Source organism: Enhydra lutris, unplaced genomic scaffold (genome assembly GCF_002288905.1).
Source record: "Enhydra lutris kenyoni isolate GAN:26980312 unplaced genomic scaffold, ASM228890v2 scaffoldscaffold8, whole genome shotgun sequence".
In the NCBI taxonomy this organism is placed as follows: Eukaryota; Metazoa; Chordata; class Mammalia; order Carnivora; family Mustelidae; genus Enhydra; species Enhydra lutris.
The window spans coordinates 5,481,398-5,508,192 of NW_019154092.1; the positions used below are offsets into that span (position 1 = coordinate 5,481,398).

General features: G+C 42.8%; 1 protein-coding gene and 1 pseudogene across 1 annotated transcript in view; one reads left to right on the forward strand and one right to left on the reverse strand.

Annotated features, from left to right (window-relative positions):
• The first annotated feature begins 263 nt into the window (after positions 1-263).
• Positions 264-26,795, forward strand: part of LOC111142403 (AFG3 like matrix AAA peptidase subunit 2) — a 47,620-nt gene continuing 21,088 nt past the window's right edge. The window contains exons 1-10 of the mRNA XM_022495467.1: positions 264-535; positions 4,941-5,040; positions 5,649-5,726; positions 10,563-10,669; positions 10,808-10,960; positions 13,522-13,596; positions 17,070-17,194; positions 19,120-19,393; positions 20,601-20,738; positions 23,371-23,524. Of these exons, the coding sequence (XP_022351175.1) occupies positions 419-535; positions 4,941-5,040; positions 5,649-5,726; positions 10,563-10,669; positions 10,808-10,960; positions 13,522-13,596; positions 17,070-17,194; positions 19,120-19,393; positions 20,601-20,738; positions 23,371-23,524 (1,321 nt within the window). The 5' untranslated portion in view covers positions 264-418. The remainder of the gene's footprint in view (positions 536-4,940; positions 5,041-5,648; positions 5,727-10,562; positions 10,670-10,807; positions 10,961-13,521; positions 13,597-17,069; positions 17,195-19,119; positions 19,394-20,600; positions 20,739-23,370; positions 23,525-26,795) is intronic.
• LOC111142455 lies at positions 23,921-26,120 on the reverse strand (annotated as a pseudogene).

Here is a 26,795-nt window from a genome sequence, read left to right on the forward strand (position 1 = left end):
TCCAGCCCCGCCTCCATCGTACCGCCCTCCGCCCCCGCCCACCATCCCTACGCTCCTCCCTCTAGGCCCACTTCCACGCCCGCCCTCCCCTCCACCCCGCCCACTGCCCGCTGTCGCCCTCCATGCTCTTCCTTCTTCGACCGCTCGGCTCGGGGAGCGAGGACGCTCCGGCGCCGAAGGAACGGCCCTAGACCTCTGCGCCCGCTTGCGGCTGACGTCAGTACGCCGAGAGGGGTGGAGCTGGGAGAAGACGCGCGCGTTGAGAGCGTGGGCTCGCCTGTGAGCCGGGGACCCGCAGCGCGGTTCGCTGGCTGTTCCGACCCGGTTCCCGCGACCCGAGTCCGTCCGTCGCCGCCTGTCTGGCCGCAGAGCCGCGCCTGCGCAGCGCCCCCGGCCCGAGCAGGCGGCGCCGGCGGCCATGGCGCACCGCTGCCTGCGGCTGTGGGGCCGGGGAGGCTGCTGGCCCCGCGGCCTGCCCCCACTGTTCGTGCCTGGAGGCCGCCTGGATCCCACCGAGCGGTCCTGCCTCCGAATGGTGAGTCCCGGGGGCCCAGCGCCCTCCGCCCCAGGCCCGGCTCGACCCTCGGGCCTGCTTCCGGCCCTGGAGAGCAGGGCGTCAAGGTCACCGGCCCCAGGGCGCGCTCGCGCCTGTCCGGGCGTCTGGGGCGGGTTCCTCGCGTGAATGAGGCCTCGTGCGCTGCGTGTTCCGTGCCAGGACGCCCAGCGTTTCAGATCGATTTTATCCCGTGGTTCCCGTAAGCACGCTGTGCGTCTCAAAGCCTGGGTATAGAATTGGATTTTTGAAAATAGAATCAAATACTTGTGCGTCAGGGAGCTTCGAAAAGATCATCCGGGAGGGTCCTCTTGACTTCATTCAGGACGAACCCATTTTACAGATAGAGCAAATGAGATCTGAAAACGTTAAGGCACTTGTCTGTCGTATCTCCAGTATAGGTTCCCTTTCTTTCACCTGCTCTCATGGTATTGGAAAGTAGCAGCTGTTGTGCGTGTGTTTAAGCGTTGGCAACGTGAGCATGATCTGAAAGCACAGGTTTTGGAGGTGAGCTACTCGGCCTCTCTCAGCCTCCATTTCTCCATCTGTAGAATGGGACTATTGCTGCCATTCTGGGTCTGGCACATAGTAGATAATACATATTAACTATGATTATTAATAACATCACCTCCTCAGAATAGAGAATGTGCTTTTTGTTGTATAAGAAGGCCTGTCTTCAGTTGGAGGCTGTTTTTCTGTTGGTTAGGAGCAGATAACAGGGCTCCCACGTGTGGGCTGCGGTAGTACGTTTTTCTGAAGTGATGATGGCCTGTTCTCACGGAACAGCGGCACAGCGGCAGTAATCTGTCAAGTAAAGGTTCATGTAATGGGTGGGTAGTCAGTATCATCTATTTCAGCCACGTGGTCTCTTGCTGTCTGCCGGTTTTCTAGAGACCAGCCTTGGCATTGGTTTACTTAGGGCCAAGGGGCAAATGAACACGGTGGTTAAGGCCCAGAGTCAGTCACAGGAACCTGTCACTTACTAGCCAGATGCCTTTGAGGAAATTATTTCAGCCTCTCCACTTAAAATGGAGCCTTCATGATTTTCTTTGAAAATCTTGCCAGTCTTGGAGTATCTTCATCTCTGTCTTACACGACTGCCCTGTGCTAGGCCTAACGTTTGCTTCACATCGTGTTGCCATCTTACCATGCCCTCTCCTTTTGTCCCTAGTGAATATTGGACTCGGACAAGTAAGAAGCAGATAGGGATCTGCCCTTTGATTTTGCAGTTATGATGTCAGGAATCTTACCTGAACACCCTTTCTCTTTTGAGTGGCACTGTTGTCCTGTGAGTCTTGGATGCTTAGGTCTAAGGAAGTCCCCTGTGCTGACAGCAGTAGCTGATTGATCAGAGGTCTGTGACACATCCCTGGTGTTGCTTAGAAGATCTCTATGGGGACATTAGGGCATTGCTAGGGAGTCTGAAAGAACAGATTTGCCTTTAGGTTTGTGCCACTGTTAAAGGTCAGACACAGAAGAAGTACGATTCTCACAATTTTTCCGGGGAAAAGATTTTGGTATGAGATGTCCATTCTCAGATTTTATGCTCAGAGGAATAAGGACTGATGAAAAAGTTGCTAAACGGTGCTCATATTGGCAAACCTAAAAGCTAATCCTCTAATATGAGGTGCTCTAAACTTAAATTTTGTGAGTTGATATTTTTTATCTTATCCTTTGAATGGGCTTGGGTTAGATAAGCAGAGAAAAGTTTCAGTGATGGTGCCCTTAGAGAAAATAGCCTCAGCGTTAAAAGCAGGTTCAGGATTATTGCTAGAGGTATTCCAGCTCAACACAATTTGAAAATAGAAGGGAGTTTATTGGTCAGTAAATGTTTATGGAGTATATGCCTTATGCCCGATTCTGTACTTTACAGTGACATAAAGACTTACTTTATATGGTGGTGGAAAGAACCCTTACTCTCCAGGGGCTTTCAAAATAATTGGAAATGGTAATTTAAATCGAGGTATCACCATACGATTTTAACAGTGCTATTACATACATAACTACATTTGATCCTCATGGTGGTATCCCTGGGAATTAGCTGTTTTCTCCCATTACAGATGTGTAGCTGAAGTTCTTAATAAGAGATGTGTTAAAGATGTCATTAAAAAATTGAGATTTCTGGCTTTAACAAAATTAAAAGTTCTGACACCGTCTGCCTGGTGATTACAGGTTCTTTGAATCCCAGGCCTAGATGTCGCTTTTCTTATGACATCCTTAGGTCCCTTGAACATGTAATCCCTTCCTCCTGTGCTACCTCCGTACTTGCATGTACTTGGAGGTTTTGTAGTGCTTGTGTATTATACCATCCTGTAATAGATCTGTCCCAGGACTCTCTCCCTTAAACTTCTGAGTTTCTTGGAGGTAGGGATCGGTTCTGACTTCCAGACCCCCAGCACTTAGCAGCGCGTGGCCTGGAATAGATGGTTCTGTGGATCAGTGCGACTTACTGTTGCCTTATCCACCTTGCCTAACAGGTCATCTTAATCTTAATGGATTTGGTATTGGAAAAGCTTTATTTACTTTCGATACATTCTTACTTATTGTTAGTGGTATTTTCTTAGGCCAAGTGCTCTCAGGGGTCAGGGAGGGCCTAACACAACAGAAGCTCCAAATTCTGTCAGACCAGCATTGCTGTCAACCAAGATCAGTGTCAGTGTTTCTGTCCTATTTTGCTGTGTAGAATTGTGTATTAATTTGAAGTTAAATCAGCTCATTCTTTATTTCTTACTGACTTTTTTATTCACACCCTATAAAACTAATCATTTTAAAGTGTACAATTCAGTGGTTTTTAGTATACTCACATGGTTATACAACCATACTACTATCTAATTCCAGAACATTTCATCACCCCCAGAAAGAAGCCTTGTAACCAAATTAGAGTCACTCCCCATTTGTCTGCAACCAGTCCTCTAGTCCTAGGCGACTGCCAGTCTACTGTCTTTGGATTTGTCTATTTTGGACATTTCATATGGGTGAAATTACATAATATGTGGCTTTTGTGTCTTGTTTCTTAAAGTTAACATAATGAGCATAATGTTTTTAAGGTTTATCCATGTGGTAGCGTGTATCAGTGCTTCGTTCATTTTTATGGCTGAGTAACATTCCATTGTTTAGTATACCACATATCAGCACTTGATGGACATTTGGGTTGTTTCCACTTTTTGGCTCTTGTGGATAATGCTGTTATGAGCATTCACGTACAAGGTTCTGTGTGGACATGTTTTCCATTTTCTTGGGTTGGAGTGGACTGACCGGATCACATCGTGACTCTGCATGTAACATTGAGAATGCTGAACTTTTTCAAAGTGGCTACACTGCTTCCCATTGTCACCAGTTCCCAGTGGCTCTGCTTTTCCACTTTCTCTACGTTCTCACCAGCACTTTTAATTGTCTTTTTGATTATAGTCACCCTGGCAGATGTGGTTTTGTGTTGTTCTGTTCCCCCCATCAGACCACAAATGAGGCAATGCTGGTGGAGACTAATACAGATGAACTTCTCTGTAAACATTCTATCTGTATTTAAAAGTTTGTTCTCCTCAAAAATGGTGATGAATTTTCACTTTGCCAGGGGATAGGATTTCTTGAAAATTTTCCACTGCCACATTTGGATGTATCCCCTCAATGCACCTTGCTTTTAATTGTGAACCTAAAAATTTAACAGGGAGTTTGTTCAGCTTGATTATGTTATACTTCCAACTTACCTAGACAGTATTTAAAAAATAACTTTATAGCCACGTATGTTATTTAAAGCAGAGATGTGTCTGTGACGGGACTTGCATAACCTGCATTCTCTCCAGGATGACAATGTATCAGGTATCTTTAGCAACTGTTAACTAGTGTAAGGATTATCAGTAATGTGGACCGTAACTTCCTCATCCTGGAATGAAGATGAATTTACAAGCAGTGCTGTCATGATTTCAGGTGAATAGTCTTGGTTTCAGGTGAATAGTCTTGCCGTTTTATAGACCCTGCAAGTGAGACAGCATGAAGGAGCAGATTTTCTGTATCAGTTTGTCTTTTGAGTGCTACAAATTGCATAAACAATGCCAAGGTGAATGTGCTGGTGAAGAATAGTAATTGGGCCACAGTTCTAACTCAGGCAGGATTTTGAAGTGTTCTTGTCTTCCGGATCATAACTTGCGTGTCCTGGTTCTGGTGGTGGAATAGAGAGGCACAGTCCCAGGCAACCAAAGTCCTCCCCTTCAAGGGGCGGAGTCCCCTATGCTAGTGTGTAAGCTAGTGTTTAACTTGCTGAAAAAAGCAAGTTTCTCCCCTGTTGAGGGGAGAAACATTTCATTCACTTTGAGATACTAGGAAAAGAAGTCCTTTCAAATGTTTTATCTTGATATAACTTTTATACTTTTATGTATATGTTATGTTGCAGCTTTATCGATATGCTACAACTCAAGCAACAACCAGCAGAAATTCTCTTTTGACAGATGTAATTGCTACTTATCAAAGATTCTGTTCTCGACCTCCAAAAGGTAAACACACACAGGTGTGATCATAATGTTCTATAGTCTGTTAAAAATGTGCCCAGGAGTGGGGTGCCTGGGTGGCTCAGTTGGTTGAGCATCTCACTTGGGCTCAGGTCATGGTCCTGGGGTCCTGGGATTGAGCCCCCATATCAGGTGTCAGGCTCCCTGCTCAGTGGGGAGTCTGCTTCTCCCTCTCTCCCTTTCTGCCTCTCCCCCCTACTAGTGCTCTCTCGCTCTCAAATAAATAAAATCTTAAAAAAAAAAAAAAAAAAGTGCCAGGAGCAGGTGTTTACTAATAGATGCATAGCTGTTTCAGGTTGACTCTTAGCTTCTGTCTCCTGTAAACCACCCCCTACCTACTTCTGTCTGATTGCAGTGATGAAAATGTATCCCATTCAATTATAACACTTTTGTAGGTAATGAAATTGGCATGCAAATGAGGCTTTTTTTCTTTATCACCTCAGGTTATTTAAGCATTGAATTACCTCTACACATGAAATGCTGTATTTTGAGCTTTAGCGTTTTAATGGTATATCAGCTTTAAAAATGAACAGGCATACATAAAACCTAATGAATTTCGTCTAAGGGTGTGTTTTGTTTTGTTTTTCTAACAGGGTTTGAGAAATACTTTCCTAATGGAAAAAATGGGAAAAAAGCTAGTGAATCTAAAGAAGTTACAGGAGAAAAAAAAGGTACCTTTTAAAAAGATTATGTTTAAACTTACTACTTTCCTCTAGTATATAATGTTGCCGATCATTTTCCCTGAAAAAAGGAAGTGTTCTCCTAAGGCAGTTGTGAAGTGGAAGGTTACAATACATGCAAAATTCTACAGACACTGTGTTTCATTTCACCTTACTTTTCTGTTCATTCTTGTCATTTTCAAATTGAATTAATTTAAGTTTACCTTAGAGATATTGATCAGTCAGTATCAGTCATATTTATTCCTTTTATTTTTAATGTTATGTTAGTCACCATACAGTATGTCATTCATTTTTCATGTAGTGTTCCAAGATTCATTGTTTACATATAACAACCAGTGCTCCATGCAGTACATGCCTTCCTTAATACCCATCACTGGGCCAACCCATCCTCCCACCCCCCTTCCCTCTAAAACTCTCAGTTTGTTTCTCAGAGTCCACGGTCTCTCATGATCCGTCTCCCACTCTGGTTCTCCCCGCTTAATTTTTCCCTACCTTCTCCCAATGTCCTCCATGCTATTCCTTATGCTCCACAGGTAAGTGAAACCATATGATAATTGACTCTCTCTGCTTGACTTCTTTCACTCAGCATAATCTCCTCCAGTCCCATCCATGTTCATGCAAAAGTTGGGTATTCATCCTTTCTGATGGAGGCATAATACTCCATAGTGTAAATGGACCACATCATTCTCATCCATTCATCTGTTGAAGGGCATCTTGGCTCTTTCCACAGTTTGGCTATTGTGGACATTGCTGCTATGAACATTGGGGTGCCTATGGCCCTTCTTTTCACTACATTGTATCTTTGGAGTAAATACCCAGTGGTGTAATTGCCAGGTAATAAGGTCGCTCTGTTTTTAACTTTGTGAGGAACCTCCACACTGTTTTTCAAAGTGGCTGTATCAAGTTGCATTCCCACCAACAGTGTAAAAGGGTTCTTCTTTCTCCACATCCTCTCCAACACTTGTTGTTTCTTGTCTTGTTATTTTTGCCATTCTCACTGGTGTTAGGTGGTATCTCAGTGTGGTTTTGATTTGAATTTCTCTGATGGCTAATGATGATGTGCACTTTTTCATGTGTCTTGTTAGCCATTTGTATGTCTTCTTTGGAGAAGTATCTGCTCATGTTGTCTGCCCATTTTTTTTTTTTTTTACTTGATTATTTGGTTTTTGGGTGTTGAGTTTGAGAAGTTCTTTATACCTCTTGAATATCAGCCCTTTGTCTGTAGTGTCATTTGCAAATATCTTCTCCCATTCCATGGGTTCTCTTTGTTTTGTTGGCTATTTCCTTTGCTGTGCAGAAGCTCTTTATCTTGATGAAGTCCTCAAAGTTCATTTTCGCTTTTGTTTCCTTTGCCTTTGGAGAAGTATCTTAAAAGAAGTTGCTGTGGCCGATGTCGAAGTATCAGTTGAATTTAACTGCAAATTTCGTCAATATATTTTACACATCTAAATCATTTTTTAAAAATTTAGAAACCCAGGGCGCCTGGGTGGCTCAGTGGATTAAAGCCTTTGCCTTCAGCTCAGGTCATGATCCCAGGGAGCCTGCTTACCTTTCTCTCTCTCTGCCTGCTTCTCTGCCTAATTGTGATCTCTGCCTGTCAAATAAATAAAATCTTTAAAAAAAAATTTTTTTCATTAAAAATTTAGAAACCTAATACATGCATATGAATCTGGCACATATTTTGATATAGTGTGGTGTTTTTCAGAGTTCCTCAGAATCTGTATGAGCTTGGGTTTCAGATAGGATTTCTTAGAGCTTGGTGGCTGGGAGAACTGTGTAGGCCCTGAGTCTCCTGTCCCCATTTCACATGTGTGATAACATTTAGCACAATGCCTGTCACATTTCAGTTGGCATCTTTGTTTTTAGGGAAATGTAAGGAAAATTACAATACAGTCTTTATTTTTTTGGGTCAGCCAATGGAAAAGTTTTATTTTAACAACCACATACAGAAGGTGGGTCTTATTTATTTATTTTTATTTTTTTATTAACATATAATGTATTATTTGTCTCAGGGGTACAGGTCTGTGATTGATCAGTCTTACACAATTCACAGCACTCACCATAGCACATACCCTCCCCAGTGTCCATCAGCCAGCCACCACATTCCTCCCACACCCCCCTCCGCTCCAGCAACCTCCAGTTTGTTTCCTGAGATTAAGAGTCTTTTATAGTTTGTCTCCCTCTGTGGTTTTGTCCCATTTCATTTTTTTTCCTCTTTTCCCCCATGATCTTCTGCCTTGTTTCTCAGATTCCAAATAACAGCAAGATCATATAATTGTCTTTCACTGATTGACTTATTTCGCTTAGTATAATATCCTCTAGTTCCATCCGTGTCATTATAAATGGCAAGATTTCGTTTTTGGAGGGGGGGGTTGGATGGCTGTATAGTATTCCATTGTATATTGTTCCATCAATATACATCTTTATCCATTTATCTGTTGATGGACATCTAGGCCCTTTCCATAGTTTGGCTATTGTGGACATTGCTGCTATAAACATTCGGGTGCATGTGCCCCTTTGGATCACTACGTTTGTATCTTTGGGGTAAATACCCAGTAGTGCAATTGCTGGGTTATAGGGTAGCTCTATTTTCAACTTTTTGAGGAACCTCAGTACTGTTTTCCAGAGTACAGCCCTTGTTTTTAAGTGAACTTGGTTCTAGTTCTAGTCGGAGAGACAAATAGATGCTCAGAGAATGCAGGGAGTGAAAACAAGGCCAGAGGCTAAGAGAAGGGAGCAGCGCTAGTGTGGCCTGACTGGAGACATGGGCAGTTTGTATGTATAGTGTTTCCTAGGGCCATGGTGGCTCGTCTTTTTATCTTGGTTTGGGGGTAGATTAAGGATAATAGGTCTGTTTTTAAAATAAAGCCTGTCGTGTTACATTTTCATGTTACACTCCTGTCCCAGTAGTAGGGAGTCTTGTCAAACAACTTTAGAAACGCACTGTACTCTTTCCCAGCCCTGTGCCTCATTACAGGTAGGGCCTGCCTCTCTCAGACCCTGCCTCACCTAAGACAGATGTGCAGAAGCCCCTTGTGTGCATGACGGTGGAGTGATCAGGTCAGGAACTCTGTGCTAGGTAGCTGCAGCCTCCCATCCTGCATAGTAGAGGAGTCACTGCATGGTAGTTGAAGATGTTAGAGTAGTATTTGTGATTCTATGAGAAGATAGAAAGTAGGGTGGGGGGATGTTAATTGGTATTGGTTTCCCAGGGCTGCTGTAACAAAGCTGCACAGCTGGGCATCCTGAGCAGCTCAAGTATGTGTCTCCCAGTTCTGGAGGCCGGAGGTCCAAGATCAGTATGTTAGCATGGCTGGTTTCATCTGAAGGTTATGGGGGAAGGATCTGTTTCAAACCTTTCTCCTTGGCTTATAGGTGACTGTCTTCTCCCTTGCTGCCTTCTCTCTGTGCATTTCTGTGTTTTTTTTTTAATAAGAATGACCACTATATTGGACTATGATCTACCCATATGACCTCATCTTAAACTTGATTATTTTTCTCTGAAGACCCTATTTCCAAATAAGACCACAGTGGGCTAAGACTCTCAACACATGAGTTTGGGAGAGGACACATTTTCATCCCGTAACAGAGACAAATTTCAAATTCTTGCAAACTAATTTTAGTGGGTAAGGTTTTTTGTTTGTTTGGGTAGTTATCAGAATCATGCCTCGCTTACAGAAGAAACTGTGACAGTATTCAGTTCATGGGAGTGGGAAAGGGGAGCACCTCCTTTCTACCTACAAGTGGGAATTCAGAAATTCGTTTACGTTCACCTCAAACACAACTCTGTCACTCTCTCAATGTCACTTAACACTACAACCAGTTATTTACCAAGTTTCTTAAGCTACACCTTTTTTATCTGCAAAATGGGTATAGTAGCATATTCCCCTGGTTGTTGGTGTATTGTGCAGGTGTCACGGGATAGTGTGTGTAAAGCGCTGGCAAGCTTCCTCAAATGCTAACACTCTGTCAGTCTCCTTTCTTACTTCAGACTCATCAGTTGCCATAAGCTATTTCACAGGAAGTCCTTTTTTTGGATTTGTATAAGGTTTTGATTTTTTTCAAAGACTGGAACTTCCCTCTCTTTTTTGATACTACCCTATAAAATAGGGATGACATTATTCACGTTACTGTTCCTATTTGACAGGAGCACGAAGAGATTAAGTAAAATCTCAAGGTGTCAAAGTGATTTGAAAACAAAACTGGATTCTAATCCCAGATATGCTTCTGATTCCTCAGTCAAGGTCAAAACGTGTTCTAAAGCCACAGTAACAACAGAATTAATGGTTCTGTCTCCCAGGAGTATAGCTCTTCGGTGCTCAATGATTTTTATACTTGGTTTAAATCTAGTTGAGGTATAGGATTGGATTGCCTTACAGAACTTTGATGTAACTATCAAGTAACGAAGCTAACATTTAGTGTGGCCTGATGAAACTCTGCCTCCTGTGTATCTGAGTTGCACAGAGTGAAACAGTATTTCCTTCACACTCATTCAGACTTTGAATACCAAGTGTTGTCACAACACCGTAACACACAGGCCGATTCCAGAAGTTGCTGGTTGATGAGTACCTAAGACAAGGGGTGCTGAAGGGTTTTCTATTCCTGATTCCCAGAAATAAAAGGCCTGCGTGTATTTCTAAGCATACAGTACAACACAGAGGTCACAGCTATTAATAGTTGGCTCTGGGTATATCTTAATGAAAAAAGATCAACAAGTTATTGTAAGAACTTTTGTAGTAAGTCTTTTATTAAACCATATTAATGGAAACTTTGTTGAGAGATATAAAATCTGCTGTGCTGGTATATGTGCTCTCTGTTCATGAACAGAATCAAAGCCAGCTGCTACCTCACGCCCTTCTGGAGGAGGAGTTGGTGGCGGTGGAAAACGAGGTGGCAAGAAAGACGATTCTCACTGGTGGTCCAGATTCCAGAAGGTGTGATTCCAAACTGGGTATTAATTTGGAGGGTCTGGGGTGGGTGCAGGAGAGGTTGGGAGGGATTTGCGGCCAGTATAGCCTAGATCATGTTGTGACATTTCAGTCTTGACAGAGATTGTCTCCTTCTTTGCCCAGGGTGACTTTCCATGGGATGACAAGGAATTCAGGATGTACTTTCTCTGGACTGCACTATTTTGGGGTGGAGTCATGTTTTACTTCCTGTTCAGGAGCTCCGGGAGAGAAATCACGTGGAAGGACTTTGTCAATAACTATCTTTCCAAAGGAGTAGTAAGTATTTTATGGGAGTGGTGGTTTTTAGTGATTTCAAAGGTGGATTCAGTAGATTGCACCAGTAAAGTAACAGTCGGCTAGTTATGCAGCTTGTCCATTGTAAAGTTGCTATTTTCATCTTGACTTCTTTCTTTCTTTCTTTTTTTTTTTTTTTTAATTCTGGAAAAAGTACTTGCAACCAAGAACCCTGTTTGTTTTGGCCCAGTAATCCCCACATATATCACAAAATCCTTTTCTTTTGCTTCTGCTAGAACCTAGCTTTTGTCTTGCTCCTGCAATCCTCCATCTACTTTTCCTGTGTGCTCCTCGGTCACCTCTTCCCCCTGCTATAGTGTGCCAGCCTCTCCTGGCTCCTTTATGCCTCCAGGGCTCTTAATCTCCTGTGGCTTTGGCATTGGGTAAATAAGGGGCAGCGGGTGTTAAAAGTGAGAACAGCTGGGCTCTAAGTCCAGGCAGGGCTGCTCAGGAGCCTTTGTCATACCAGCAGGTCTTTACCCAGTGAGACTATATTCCAGTATCTTTGAGATGCTGTGGACTGTAAGACATGTTATTTTATGTATTCCTGCGAAAAATTCAGTAAGCTGCCAATGAAACTATAAAATAATACGTGTCAAACATACCCTAATTTCTCAAGTTAAAATATGAAAAATGTCCACCTTAGAATTGATTAAATGAAGTGATAGTGAGAGAATCAGGCTGCTGTGTCACTGGGGAAATTTAACCTCTTGGTATTGGGCTTTTCATCAAGGAACATGGATAAAAATAAAGGTGAGATAGTGATACTGGTAGCATAAAGAATCAAAAGTTGTTTTTATTTTTTTAAAAGGTATTATTTATTTGAGAGAGAGAGAAAGTGTGCAGGGGGAGGAGCAGAGGGAGAGGGACAAGCAGACTCAGCACCGAGCACAGAGCCCAACTCAGGGCTGGATCCCAGGACCCTGAGATCACGACCTGAGCCTAAATCAAAAGTCAGAGAGGTTCAACTGACTAAGCCATCCAGGTGCCCCTCAAAAGTTATTTTTTCTTTAAGATTTTATTTATTTGACAGAGAGAGATCACGAGTAGGCAGAGAGGCAGGCGGGGGGCGGGGGCGGGGGGAAGCAGGCTCCCCGCCGAGCAGGGAGCCCGATGATGCGGGGCTCGATCCCAGGACCCTGAGATCATGACCTGAGCCAAAGGCAGAGGCTTAACCCACTGAGCCACCTAGGCACCCCTCAAGTTCTTTTTAAAGGTTGTACAGTAAGGTGAGTATGGAAAAAATGGAAACGATTATTTACTCAGATCTTTGAGGCAAATGTTTCTCGTGGAAGCCAAGATATTTATGTATATATCCCAGATGTTGGGAGAGCCTGCTTTCTAAGAAGTGAGTGAGTGAGTGAGTGTGTGTGTGTGTGTGTGTGTGTGTGTGTGTGTGTAGGGGGCTGTAGCCATCCTTCCGAGTGTGGTGACAGGGCTTTGGGGGAGATTGTCCAGAGAGGCATCTCCTTTTGACCCCCTGGTTCTTTGAAATCTGTCTGCTATTGTCCCAGAAGTAGTCACTCCTTTCCAGATGGCGTGCCTTTAGGAACAGATAGTCCCCTGTCCCAGCTCCTCCTGGAATTACCCAGGGCTCCCTCACTTTCCATTTTTGACTTGTACGTTTCAGACTTCTGCCAAAGTATGCTTAATGACAGCAGGAAGCAAGCCTCTTCCAGAGGGCTCATGCTCCAAGTCAACTCCGAACTTCAGAGTGAGGTTTTTAGTGTTCTTAAGGACCCTGTATAGTTAGGATGTTAGAGAAAAAAAAAGCTTATTTCATTTTATACCCATAGAATGGCAAAATGAAAGTCTTCTAATAGCAAGTGAGACTGAAGACCAATAGGAATATTTTGTTGTGCGTTGTGAACTGGAGAGCGGGTTCACAGTGTCTAGTAAAGTACATATATCACGTAGCCCAGCCTTACTGTATCCAGCTACAGGTACACGTCCAGAGATATTTTTGAAGATGTGCCCAAGAGTGTATATGCAGGACTGTTCGTAACAGTATTGTTAGTGGTAACAAATGTTTTGAGACAGCCTAAATGTCTATTAACAGGAGAATGGATAAATAACTTGGGGTGTGCACATAAAATGGAATACCGTGCCAAACTGACTGGTCAGCAAGGGTGATGAGAAGAAGGGGAAATAAAAATACGAGAAGAAGGGGGAAAAAAGGTTGCAGAAGAATATATATACCAAGCAGGACTGTTTTTAAAGTCCTAAAGACAGGCAACAGCAAGTGTATATTTAGGGTTACATCAATGCGTGGCACAAGTACCAGGACGTGCTTTGGGACAGTCAGCACCTAACGCGGAGAATGGCCACCTCTGGGAAGGGGACATGAAATGGGGGCTTCAACAGTGTTTGTGACATTTTTATTTTTCAGCTTGGAAGGGGAGCATGGGTCCTCCCTGTGTTTTTTGTCATGCTGCTTTGTGTGTCTAAAATAACTACCATGCGCGGTTTTAATGTGCTTGAGAGACCACCTCAAGTCTCTTCTGTAAATTTATGTCTGAATATTTAACTTTTTAAAATTCCAGGTAGACAGACTGGAAGTCGTCAACAAGCGTTTTGTTCGAGTGACTTTTACTCCAGGAAAAACTCCCGTTGATGGGGTAAATGATTTTATTAATTGATGTGGATTAGCTATAAATTAACTTCTCAGACCTAGAGTTGAAAAGCGAGCATTCTTCACATTGCAATAGTTCTGTGCACTGGAGATACCAGAATTAGGCAGCACAGCGCTTGCAAATTTCACTACCGTGGGTGAGGATGTGAACGCTGTGTATGTAGCTGGGTTACAAAAACTGGGTCAGTTTGGGTTTGGTTTTGGTAATTGTTAGGCTGTACATTTAGGAAACAGTGAAATCCCAGTTTTCAGTGTTCTGATATCATCTATGATTTTTCAAGACTGAGAAAACAATTGTTTGGTTAGGGAAAAACTGTTAAATCTGAATTGCTTATGTTTTGAGGTAGGTTTTTTCAGGTTGGTTTAAGAAGCATTCTGATCATATCTCTCCCAACTTTTATGTGATATTGGATTATTTTGACTTAAATTTTTTTCTGATTTCAAAAAGAATTTGTATATCTGGTCCAACCAGTTTGAACTCTACTCTAGACACCCTAGACCAGGTCGAGGGAATTGTGGGGGAGGGCAGCAGAGGGGCAAATGAGGTTCCCAGGGGTCCCCAGCCTTCCATGGCCTGCCTTCGAGGGCTGTCCCTAGTCCCTTGGTGTCCTGCTGTCTTACCACCCTCCCCCAGGACCGGATCTCTTTACCAGGTTGCATCCCTCCTTCCAGGTGATTTTGCTTGACCGTTCCCTAGTCATCCTGCTGGGTGGGGAGACACTTAAGGAAAACTAGAACTGATGGTGACCCTCTCTTTCTGAAGCACATCAGTAAATAGAGGAGTATTTGTAAAGCTGTATGGCTCTGGTATTTCGGTCACCTGTAGGAGTACTTTTAACTGCCTTCATTTCTGCCCCCCTCCCCATTCTCTTTCCCTTATGATGAAATGTGCATTAATAACCACCACTACTTTTTTTTTCCCCAGAACTATTCCTCAGAATTTTAGTCCTGGAAATTAAATTGGCACTCCCTTTCAAGAGGACAATTTGGCAGTGTATTTATCAGCGGTTTTGAAAGTACGCACACACTCAGTCATGTTGCTTCTAGGACTGTATCCTAGGGAAGTAAGGATGCATGTAAAGATGTTTATGCAAGGATGTCCTCCAGAACGTTGTTTCTAGAGCGGAAAATTGGAAATCGATAAATGTCCACAGTAGGCCCCTGGTTATTGTTAGGGGCTCCTCATTTCTCTTCAGTCTTGCCGCTAGAGCAGTGGCTATAAATATTTGTGTATTGAAATTCATACTATTTTATTATAAATTGCTTCCTTTTTGTCTCTCCTTTATATTGCAGTTAAGATTTTATATGAATTTCAGAATTGTGCATGTTTTAAGATCATAAAGGGGATATTATGAAATCTTGAAGGAATGGCATCAGAATTGCTAATAGTGTTTGTCTCTGAGTGTTGAGGTTACAGATGCTTCTTATTTTCTTGGTATTTCCTTAGTTTTCTACAGAGGGCATGTATTACCTGTTTTAGTTATTTATTTATTTATAAGATTTTATTTATTTATTTGACAGACAGAGAGAGATCACAAGTAGGCAGAGAGGCAGGCAGAGAGAGAGGGGGAAGCAGGCTCCCTGCTGAGCAGAGAGCCCAATGCGGGACTCGATCCCAGGACCCTGAGATCATGACCTGAGCTGAAGGCAAAGGCTTTAACCCACTGAGCCACCCACGTGCCCTTACCTGTTTTATTTAATAAAAGACTTTATTTTGAGCTTTCAGAGACAGAAGATTTTCAGTGTCCTGCTTCTAGAGTAGCAAAATCAGTTGCTCTGTTGTATAAGCACAGGCTTTGGAGTCTGACAAACCCAGCTGCACATTAGCTCTCCTCTTGACTAGCTCTCTGACCTAAGTCCCCTAAGCCTGGGTTTCTTTACTGCTAAGATCAGAACTGCAATAACAACTCTTTAGGGTTTAGTGCTAAATGAGATCATGGGCATCAGTGGCTTTTCGAACTTCAGTATCTGAAGAATCACGTGGAGGGCTAGGAGCCACCCTCAGAGTCCCTTAACTAGATCTGGTCTCCAGATCTGCTGCTGGTCTTTTATCTGCCCTGATTCTCTAATAGGAGTCATGTGTCTAGCACAGTGTCCAACTGGAAACAGGTGCTAAGTAAGGGAATGCTCAGTCACACGTGCTTAACCAGTTATGGGCTTGTTGGGGGCTTGTAACCACAGGAATTTTGTAGCTTTGAAGTGAACAGCTTAGCAAGGACCGTTGTTGTTTAATATAAAACTTAAGAAAGAAATATATGTATTACAAAACTTACTCTCCATCTTTTGTTCTTAGATACTTGGAGAGAAATACCAGAGTGATATCCTCCACTCAGTAGCACTGGTTGGTGGGAGGAATATGGGATGACATGTTACTCTCTTCTGTGAATTGTCTGAGTTTTATATCCTAGATTTATTATTTTGATGAACAAAAAAAACCACTCTTTAAAGTGATTATACGTTTAAGGAGGACCAGAGTCTTTTTGTGGTATAAAATGCAACTACTACTTGCTGAGTGCTTAGAGTGGGTTCTGGTGTATTAGAAACTCCGTAAGTGTGAGTTGTTGTGGTAAGTAGGTGTGTGGTTGTGGAAGGGGGCAGTGTGATGTGCCAGTTAGGGTCCGTGGCTCAGGAGCCAGACTGCTTGGGTTCGGATCCAGCCTCTTACTAGATTTGTAACAATGAGCAAGTGAAGTCACCCCTGTGTAGTTTTGTCATCTGTAAAATGGGGACAGGAAGAGGGCTGATCGTCATCCAGTAAACATTGAGCACAGCGGGGAATACTTATGTGCTGGTGCTGGTGGGTAAGTAGCTATTGCCTCAAAGCCTTTGGCTGTTCCTCCCTAGGGCCTCAGTAACTCGCCAGATCAGGTGAATAGGAGAGTAACATCTGGCACAGTGAGGTACACCTCTGTTGTCATAGGCTGGTGGGGGTGCCTCCTAATGTTCAGATTTTGAATGTGACTCCTGACGATAGAACCTACTTCTTAGGGGATTTCTGAAGATGGGAGGAGTTCATGTATCTAAGGGACTGAAAGGGATGCCTGACATTTAGTAAGTGCTCAGTAAACTTTAGCTGTTGTTACTATGTCCCATCAGTTCTTAGTTTGGAAATAGGCAGCCGAGAAATGTGTGGGAAATGAAGAAGAGGAAAAGAATACATATTTATGAAAAGGCTTGTCTTTTTTAAATAGATTTTTCATTCGTTTGAGTTTATAGTTGTAGAACCACTAAGGAATATTGCTTAAGAAATGCTTATTGGCAAGGATTGCCAAGTGTTCTCACTGAGTGAAACTTAATTGCTGCATCATTAAAACCAGTCTTTTATTATCGCTGGCTTTGTTTTTTTCAGTTTCTAAATTTTCAGTATTTCTGAGAAATCCTTTAAAAGTTGAACCTTCCAGTAAATTAAACTTTGCTTCCCTTTTGTTCTTAGGATATTTTGTTTTTGTGTTTTTATAGCAATACGTCTGGTTTAATATTGGCAGTGTGGACACCTTTGAGCGGAATCTGGAAACCTTACAGCAGGAATTGGGCATAGAAGGGGAGAATCGGGTTCCTGTAGTCTACATTGCCGAAAGTGATGGGTAAGAAGACTGTTGACCGGGCCTTGTGCAGCTCACTGTGTGTGTTCTCTTACCAGGCGGCAGGGTACAGACAGCATTCTGTCTGTACAACAGGCCTTTCTCAGTGTAGCCAGACTTCTTGTAAATCATTGGTAATTTACAGGTTTTTGCTCATGACTGATTTTCTACCCATTCATATTTATCTTTGATTAAGCAATAGATTGGGGTATGACCATCCTTTAGTAGGATTTTAGCATAAAAAGTCCTTTTGTGTGAAAGAGTGGCATCGCCATCTTTTAACCTTCATTTACATTTATGTTTCAGAGTTTCCCAAGAATTTTAAGTAACTTTTATTCCTTTCTTGTCAGAACTTGCTCCTTCTCTTAGGGGTTGTCTTTAATATAACCACTTACGAGTCTGAGTCTTTCAGGAAGGGCCCATTGATTTTAAGAGTCACTTGTCTTTCAGTTCTTTGGGGATTATATTGTCTTTGGGTACTCAGCCACATACTACACTGGGTAGATTTCCTCACGGTTGCTTCATTCGCGTTGAGGTGTACCTCATTATGGAGTTACCAGTTCAAGAGCAAAAGTAGAAATCTTAAATTTTCTGAATATGTAAAAGAGCAGAAAAACAAATTGCTAGTGTGCTAATGTTTACTCTGTTTTAGAGACTTTCTTACGTCTCAGTTTCTGTAGACCTAGTTTCCTTCCATTATTTAGATCCACATTGCTATTGGGGTGGTTTCACCAAGGCTGTGTCCCTCAGCCCCCAGGGCTGTCATATAATCAATTAACTTTGCTGCTGAAATGTTATGGAAGGTTTTTTTGCACCATTTTTTAAACTTTTACTGTCAGTGTGTATTTTTTTGCCCTCCAGAAATAAACCAAAGGTAAAGTTTTCACGGTTCTTACTGCCTGCTGTAGGGGCATTTAAACTAGTGTAAAAAATGAAAACTTAGAAAGGAGATCCTGGTTTTGGTTTTTGTTTTGTTTTTGAGCTAACTGGTCTACAAGGTTTTGACCCAAATTTCATTGGGTAAGTTCAGCTACATTGCTTATATTAACCGATACGAGTACATATCCTTACCCATGACTGTTTTGAAATTTACTAAGGCAAAAGGCATCCCTAAGCTTTACGTCCTCTCTGAGCAGAGTCATCCAGAGAAGGACAAATGATTGCTCCCCCAGGAGTTAGGCTATTAAGTCTGAACAAGCTGCACAGCACTCAGCAAGCGATAGCTGTCACCATTGTACACGGGACTTTGGAAGCTGCTCTGCTGTTAACTTGGCAAGGATTTGATGTTTGGAAGACATCTCTTTAGAATAAGTCAGTGTATTCCAATAAGAGAACTGGAATTTCTGCCCAAGCTAACACCAGATCATATTAAAAATGTTTAAAAAAATTTTTTTAAGATTTTATTTATTTATTTGACTGACAGAGATCACAAGTAGGCAGAGAGGCAGGCAGAGAGAGGAAGAAGCAGGCTCCCCGCGGAGCAGAGAGCCTGGGATCATGACCCGAGCCAAAGGCAGAGGTTTTAACCCACTGAGCCACCCAGGCACCCCTTAAAAATGTTAAAATTTTTAAGTAATTCAAAGAAGTGTCTTTGAGCTGTAGATATGATGAGAATACATTACAGTTAGGTCTGTATTATGTATAAATGGTGATTTTCAGGGTACAAAGAAAATCTCAGTAGACATCACATAAAGAACAGCTTTATCTTTGGTCTCATCTTCTGCAATTCTACGTCAGTGATACCAAGGCACTAAGGTTCTCTTCGTGCCTCAGACAAAATCTTAGAATATTCAGTTTTTCTAAAAATAGAAAATCTATACAGTTAATAATCCTAAGCAGTTATCAAAAAGTATATCTTGCAAAACATTTACAAAGCCAAAGGTTGACAGACTTAAAAACATGTCAGTGTTGTGTATGGTTTCCTTCAGCTCGTTTCTCCTGAGCATGTTGCCTACAGTGCTCATCATCGCTTTCTTACTCTACACCATCCGAAGAGGGCCTGCCGGGATTGGCCGGACAGGCCGGGGGATGGGTGGACTCTTCAGTGTTGGAGAAACCACTGCCAAAGTCTTGAAGGATGAAATAGATGTGAAGTTTAAAGATGTGGCTGGCTGCGAGGAGGCCAAGCTAGAGATAATGGAATTTGTGAATTTCTTGAAAAACCCAAAGCAATATCAAGATCTAGGAGCAAAAATCCCAAAGGTAAAGTGAACTTTCAGAAGATTATTTTCAACTGATTAACCCAAAAATCTTTTGAATTACTTCTTGATCTCTAAAGTTACAATTTTATGAAGTTTGATGACTTAGGATAAAGTGTCTGTTATTCTCCTTCTATCTTACCAGCCTTTGCTTGTTATTCCAGGCTTTTTTCAGGTCATTTATTCTGTGGAAATGTTTCTGTTTGCAATACAGTGTGTATATTCCTGGAAAGATTTGTGTTCTCTCCCCTTGGAAGCCTTCCCTGATTTGCCTTTTTTGTCCCTCCAGTCAGATGTAGATAACCCATCTCTTAGCGAGTGTGCATGAAAGCATATTGTCCCCTGCTGTCACCCAGTTATCTCTCTCTGAGCAACTCTGAGCACACTCTGCCTGTGCGTGGCACCTAGACTCAGACTCACACAGGATTTGATGGAGAAGAGATAGGCAACACTAATTCAAGTCTTCCCCCGGATCCGAGGACTGCTGACGATGGGCTGGGCTTACTGACCTTTTTACTCCAAGGGCGAGGCTCAGTCTTGAAGTAAAAGAATCCAAAATGCTTCATTATTTAAAAAAATCCATTAATAAAGTTTCCTTTAAGGAATCCTTTGTAAAGGAAATCATAATTTCCTTGATTTCCATGTCCTACCTATATGGATTAAAAAAATCATATTTGATAATTTTTATAATTGGTTGTTACTTTCTTAGTACCTGTGCGCATCATACCTAAGCATCTCCACAGCTTAAATAATTCTGCTGTTCGAGCAAGCACATTTTCTCTTTTTAACTATGTTCACAATTGGTCATTAGATTTTTACTTCATTTGTAAAATGTTAGAGGGAAGAAAGTAAGCAAAATGTAATTTGGGAGTGTGTTGTTTTGTGTCTCCTTGACTTACTTAAGTAAACCTTAGTTGGTTTATTAGTAGATATTCAGCCCAAGTCTAAAGGTCTGAAAAGCAACACTAAAAATCTGATAAAACAGGCGAAGAATTTAAGATTTCACATTCTTACTAAGTTTTTAAAACGTCTCTAAATAATCTTTTTCTTACTAATATAAAAATGTTTTGCCATGGTTCGGATGTTTTAAAGAACATTTAGTATATGTCAGTAGAGTTTATAGATGGATTTATATCTCAGAATTGCCTGCGGATATGCAATTTACTTTTCTGAAATTCTATTTAAAGATACTTTCGTTTTTATATCTGAAGGGTGCCATTCTCACCGGTCCTCCAGGCACTGGGAAGACACTGCTAGCTAAGGCCACAGCTGGAGAAGCCAACGTCCCCTTCATCACCGTTAGTGGATCTGAGTTTTTGGAGATGTTTGTTGGTGTGGGTCCAGCTAGAGTAAGTCTTTTGTTCCGTTTCAATGGCACAGCTTCCACACTCTTCCCCTGAGCTTCCCCCCAAATATGGAGTTGGTAAAGATGGCCCTGGCCCAAACTAGTGCCGTCTGTTAATTGGGTTGTCCTTTTGACATTGAGTTGTGAGAGTTCTTTGTATATTCTGGGTAGTAAATCCTAACCAGATACATTATTTGCAAATAATTTCTCCTGTGGTTTGCTTCTTCTCTTTCTTGATAGTGAAGCACAAAAGCATTTAATCTTGATGAAGACCAGTGTATCCATTCTTTAATTTTTTTTGTCATTGCTTGGACTTTAATATCATTTTTAAGAATCTGTCACCAAACTCAAGGTCATAAATACTTCTATGTTTTTGTCTAAGAGTTTTATAGTTTTAGCTCTTACATTTAGGTCTATGATCCATTTTGAATTAATGTGGCATAAGGTGCGAGGGTCCACTGTCACTCTTTTACATGTGTGTATCCACTTTCCCCAGCACCATTTGTTAAAAAGACGATTTCCCATTGAATGGACTTGGCATCCTTGACCATGGATAGATACATGGGTTTAACTCCTGTACTCTCAATTCTATCCTGTTGACCTGTATGTCTGTCTTTTTTTTTTTTTTATGTCTGTCTTTATACCAGTACCACAGTCTTGATTACTGTTGCTTTATAGTAAGTTTTGAAATCAGGAAGTGTGAGTATGTATTAACTTTTAAAGCAGCACTTAAATTTTTCCTCTTGTGTATTTCATTAAATGTTAACTTTTTTTTTTTAAATACCTAGGAGGGGTAAAGTGCTATCATAATTATCTTTCCAGATATCAGGATACAATGTATAATCAGGTGTTCTGTCATCAACTGGCAGCATTTAAAAAATTTTTTTTAATTTTAATTTTTTCAGTCAATGGCAAATGTGTTAATGATGCATCATACTGCTGATGGCATCTTCGGTAGAGTAGGTGGATTCATATGGGTCTTGTCAAGCAGTTCTAGGGGAGTCTGAAGGTGTTGTGTTGCTGATGTTGGACTGGCATCTGATATGGGCCAGAGCAGTGGGGGTGACTGAAGACAGGAGAGGAGCTGTGGGTGGTAGGAAAGCAGTGAATCTAATGCAGTGGAGACTGAAGAGGAGCTGGCGTCAGAAAGGCTTAAACCCATGAGCCGGCCAGACCGATGGGAGGGGGTCAGAGTAGACTGGGAAGCTGATTATATAGGAAAACCTTGGCAGTGCTGGCCATGGCAGAGTGGAACAGAAAGTGATTGAAATAGGTGCTTCAGGGGACCAACCAACCAGGAACCACTGAGAAAATAATGTCCAGTGGGAGTGGGGTGGAAAAGGGAGGAATCAGGCCCGGGGAGTACTATAACCAGGAGGGTAATGTCTCTGCCCCATATTGAGAACATCCATGAGCAGGGGTTTTCCAGCAGAATTATTTTGACAGTAGTCACAGCATATGAGGTAGACTTCAACTCCCATGGGCCTGGAAGGAAAGACAAAAACCCTTTCCAGTTGAGAGATTTGCAGTGTCAGCCAAATTAGAGTTCAGGCAAGAGGGTGAAGGAAGTATTTAGGGAAGAGTGTGAGATGGTTTATTGATCACAATCTGGAGTTGAGTGGGGGAGGGCCTAGGTAACATGAGTTACCCTAGAGGATGGGTTCAGAGAAGTATAGCAGTGAAAACCTGGAAGTCCAGGGAGGAAAGGGTGACAGGGAGAATTGGACTAAGGTGAGTGAAGGCAAGAGGGATGTGAAGCATAGGAGATTGTTTCTGAAACTCTGAACTCTTGGCTGGTGAAAAGTTGTGGGACACCCATTCCTTCAACCCACCTGAACTAGTAGCCTGAAAGGACATGTTTAGTAGGACAGAATATAAGTGCGGGGGCCTCACACCTGCTCTAGCAACAGCAGGGCTGAGGGCAGGACATGGGCTGTCTAAGCTGTGGGGTGATCCCTGTGGGGGCGTGGCTCAGTCACTGCCTTCACTGTGTGTATGTGTACTGCCTAGATCTGTTAGTGCATGTCTGCTTGTTAGCAGCTGCCTTGGGCATGAAATGCAAACCCCAGAGTAGTTTGAACTTTTAATCTGAATATAAAGTCTACAGTTCTACAGCATTATCTTTTTTTATTTTTTAAAGATTTTATTTATTTTATTTATTTGACAGAGCGAGCCAGAGAGCACAAGCAGAGGGAATGGCAGAGGAAGAGGGAGAAGCAAACTCCTTACTGAGCAGGGAGCCCGACGCAGGGCTCAATCCCAGGCCCCTGGGACCATGACCTGAGCTGAAGGCAGAGGCATAACCATCTGAGCCACCCAGGCACCCCTACAGTGTTACCTTTTTGTAGGGCAAAAATGTGTAGTATTAAGTTGCTATAAAAATAACAGATATTGTTAGTGCCTATGGTATATACAGTATCTTACGATACTGTAGAAATAATGTTTGCTCACCCTAAGACAGTTACCCACCAACTTTATTTGCCACTTCCTTGCTTATAAGTTCTTAAATATGTACTATACAGTATAGTATGTTAACAGAAAGATTTCCTATTAGATGGAAGCATGATGCTTAATTTTAATAGGAGGTAAATAATATTCACTTATCAAGTGACTCTAATGTTTATATTTTTATCCAGGTCCGAGACTTATTTGCCCTTGCTCGCAAGAATGCCCCCTGCATTCTCTTCATTGATGAAATAGATGCCGTGGGAAGGAAAAGAGGAAGAGGCAACTTTGGGGGGCAGAGTGAGCAGGAGAACACACTCAATCAGCTGCTCGTGGAGATGGACGGTGAATATTTAAGTCTTTCGTATTTTATTTTATTTTTCTTGGTGTAGAACATTTATTCCATGAAACACTCAAAGTGTAGGTCAGAGGGAAATAATTTTAATCAAAGCATTATATGTTTTCTTTCTACATATCTTGCTTTGTATTAGAAATTGACATTGTGGTCCATTTCACTAATGGATCACAAAAATATTTACAAGAAAATATTAAAATGACTCAAACACAGAAGGCGAGATTGGGTGCAATAAACTTTTTTTTTTTCAGAAATCTCTACCCCAGTGCCCACCGCACACAAGAAGAGAGTGAAAGAAATAACAAGGTTCCTCCAGTCACAAGTTTCCAAAGAATTGGAGAAGGGGAACAAACAGGATGAAAACGGTGTATGAGAGGGAGAGGATGTTAGCACTGCTTCAATAACCAGCCTGTTCTGAATGAAGTAGTCCTCTCGTAGGTGCAGTAAATTCTGAACACAGTTTAAACTTTAGGGCTTAAACTATCCTAAATTTTAATTTAAGAATACCTTAACAGTAGGGGCGCCTGGGTGGCTCAGTGAGTTAAAGCCTTTGCCTTCGGCTCAGGTCATGATCTCAGGGTCCTGGGATCGAGCCCCGCTTCGGGCTCTCTGCTCAGCTGGGAGCCTGCTTCCCCCCCCCTCTCTCTGCCTGCCTCTCTGCCTCCTTGTGATCTCTCTCTGTGTCAAATAAATAAATAAAATCTTAAAAAAAAATTTTTTTTTTTAAAGAATACCTTAACAGTCAAAGTCACTCTTTCATTAAGTGTAGTAAGATCCTCTTTCCCCAAACCACTGATGCATACAGAAACCTGCTCCGGCATTAAAAGCTGTCGCAGTAGCCCTTCCATCCCTTTCATGGAAGCTTCAGAAATATCATCCTTAGCCTGTGCTGAGACAGGAACGGGTGGACCAGATTTGGGAGCTGCTTTGGCCAGAGGCACATCCTCTGACTTTCTTTGAAGAGTAGCAAATTTTTTCTCCCAATGTACCCTTAACACAGTGGGCACAAATCAGATAATCTCTGCCTTGGAATTAATGATCTGTGGCTTGGCGCTAATGGTTGCCGTGGCTTTCTTCTCATTGGTGGCTGCACTTGTATCATCCACCTTGGGTCGCTGAATCAAGTTGGGGGGAGCCCAGCAAGGGAGCTGGCGGGACAACGTAGGGCAGGTCCAAGTGGAGGCACCAAAGGTGGGTGCTTCATGCCAGGACTTGGTGGACGGATACCTGGAGGTGCAGGGGGAGGTAGCCTTGATGAGGGTCCCTGAGGAGGTGGGCCTGGGAGAGGGCCAGTGGGCTGTCCTGATGGTGGGCCTGGAGGCAAAAGTCAGGGTAAAGATCCTGAGTCTCAGCATTCCAGGTGCTCTCAGGAATGGAGGAGCTCCCGGAAGCGGTCCAGGAGGTGGTCCTGGCATGGGAGGTGCTTGGGTCTGAGAAGGAGGGACAGACTAGAGGGAGGGCTGGCTGCAGTGATGTGCCATCAGAACACGAGATTCCTCTTTACGCTGTTTTTGTGATTGCTTTTCTGCTTCAGAATCCTCAGAATCCTCCTTGTCCTCATCCTTGGAAAATTCTTCTGCTTCTTGTCCCTCAGGGATTTCCTCTTCTGCCATTTGAAGCCTCATGGCTTGAAGAGGGGTCAGCTCCTTCGTGTTCTTTTTCTTCCTTGATTTTCCGGGCATATGTATAAATCTTAACTCAGACCTGACTTTTTTTTCTTCATTGTTGTGTCTGTCATCACCGGGGTGTGCAGTTTCACCCCCTGCACTCTCCCTGTCTGACCTCTCAGTGTCACAGTCATCAGTACAGCCCTCGCGCTTCTCTTGATCCGCGCCCTCGGGGTACTGGTCATCTTGACTGTTGTAGGAAACCTCATCATCATGACCCCGTTGAGCTAGTTTGGGGCTATTTGACATGTCTTCCTCCTGCCTACAGGGGGAAGATCTAGGGCAAAGCCCCCTTTATGGCCATACTTTGGGAAGACTCGAGGTGGTAGACTGCGGGGGGGCAGGAGGTTTTCTGCCAGGGGCAAACGTGGCACATCATGTCCGAGAAGAGGAGGTATAGAAACTGCCCATGTTGGAGGTCATTGGCTGAGGTATTTTTAAGGATGGAGGGTGGCTGGACACCAGGAAGTGGAATGTCCTGGATCAAGATGGTGGAAGGAGCCTGGGCCAGAGCTGGGAAGGGAATGTTCTCCACTTCACAGGCTGAGCATTCCAGACAGCATCAAAATACTGGCTAAATTGAGCCCTCTTCTGTTCATATTCTACTTCTAGCTTTCTCAATTCTTCGTAAACGTCTGAATTCTCATTTTCTTAGAGTCGTAGAATAGTATATCCAGTGGTCTTACGCAGCTCTTTACGCTTGTCTTTCAGCACCTTCGCATTTAACTGTGGTTGCTGCACATCCAGTTTCTCCATTTCCTGGATAACCCGTTTGGGATCCTTTGACTTCAAAGCTCTAGCTCTTACCGTCATGCACTGTTTCTGTTCTTTAATTCTCTCTTTGGGCTTCTTTTCAGGGTTGGTCTGTGGGGTTCATAAATTTTCCACTCTTGGTGGATTATGTAGATCTCCGTCCCATGCTGACAACTTGTATGGTTTACTTGTTCATTAAAACAAAACAAAAACAACACTTTTGCTGGGCTCCTGGGATTGCGAGAAGTGGGGAGGGGAGGATTCTCTGCCTCTTCTACCTCGTAGGGGCCTTCACCTCTGTCTGCCAGTCAGCCACCCAGCCACTGCCATCTTGAAGGTCTTCCATATTTTAAACTACACTTTTTAGTTGTTTTCCATGTATCTAAAGTGAGAGGATGCCTGGGTGGCTCAGTCCGTTGGGCGTCTGCCTTTGGCTCAGGTCGTGATCTCAGGGTCCTGAGATTTGACCCCTGCATTGGGCTTTCTGCTCAATGTGGAGTCTGCTTCTTCCTCTCCCTCTGCCTGCTGCTCCCCTGCTTGTGCTCTCTCTCTCTGTCAAATAAATAAAATCTAAAAAAATTAAGTGAGAATCCTTATGTTGATAGTATAGATTTTTTTTTTTTTTTTTTTTTTTTTTTTTTTTTTCGGAGAGAGAGAGAGAGCAAGCACAGGCAGACAGAGTGGCAGGCAGAGGCAGAGGGAGAAGCAGGCTCCCTGCCGAGCAAGGAGCCCGATGCGGGACTCGATCCCAGGACGCTGGGATCATGACCCGAGCTGAAGGCAGCTGCTTAACCAACTGAGCCACCCAGGCGTCCCGTAGATTTTTTTTTAAAAGATTGTA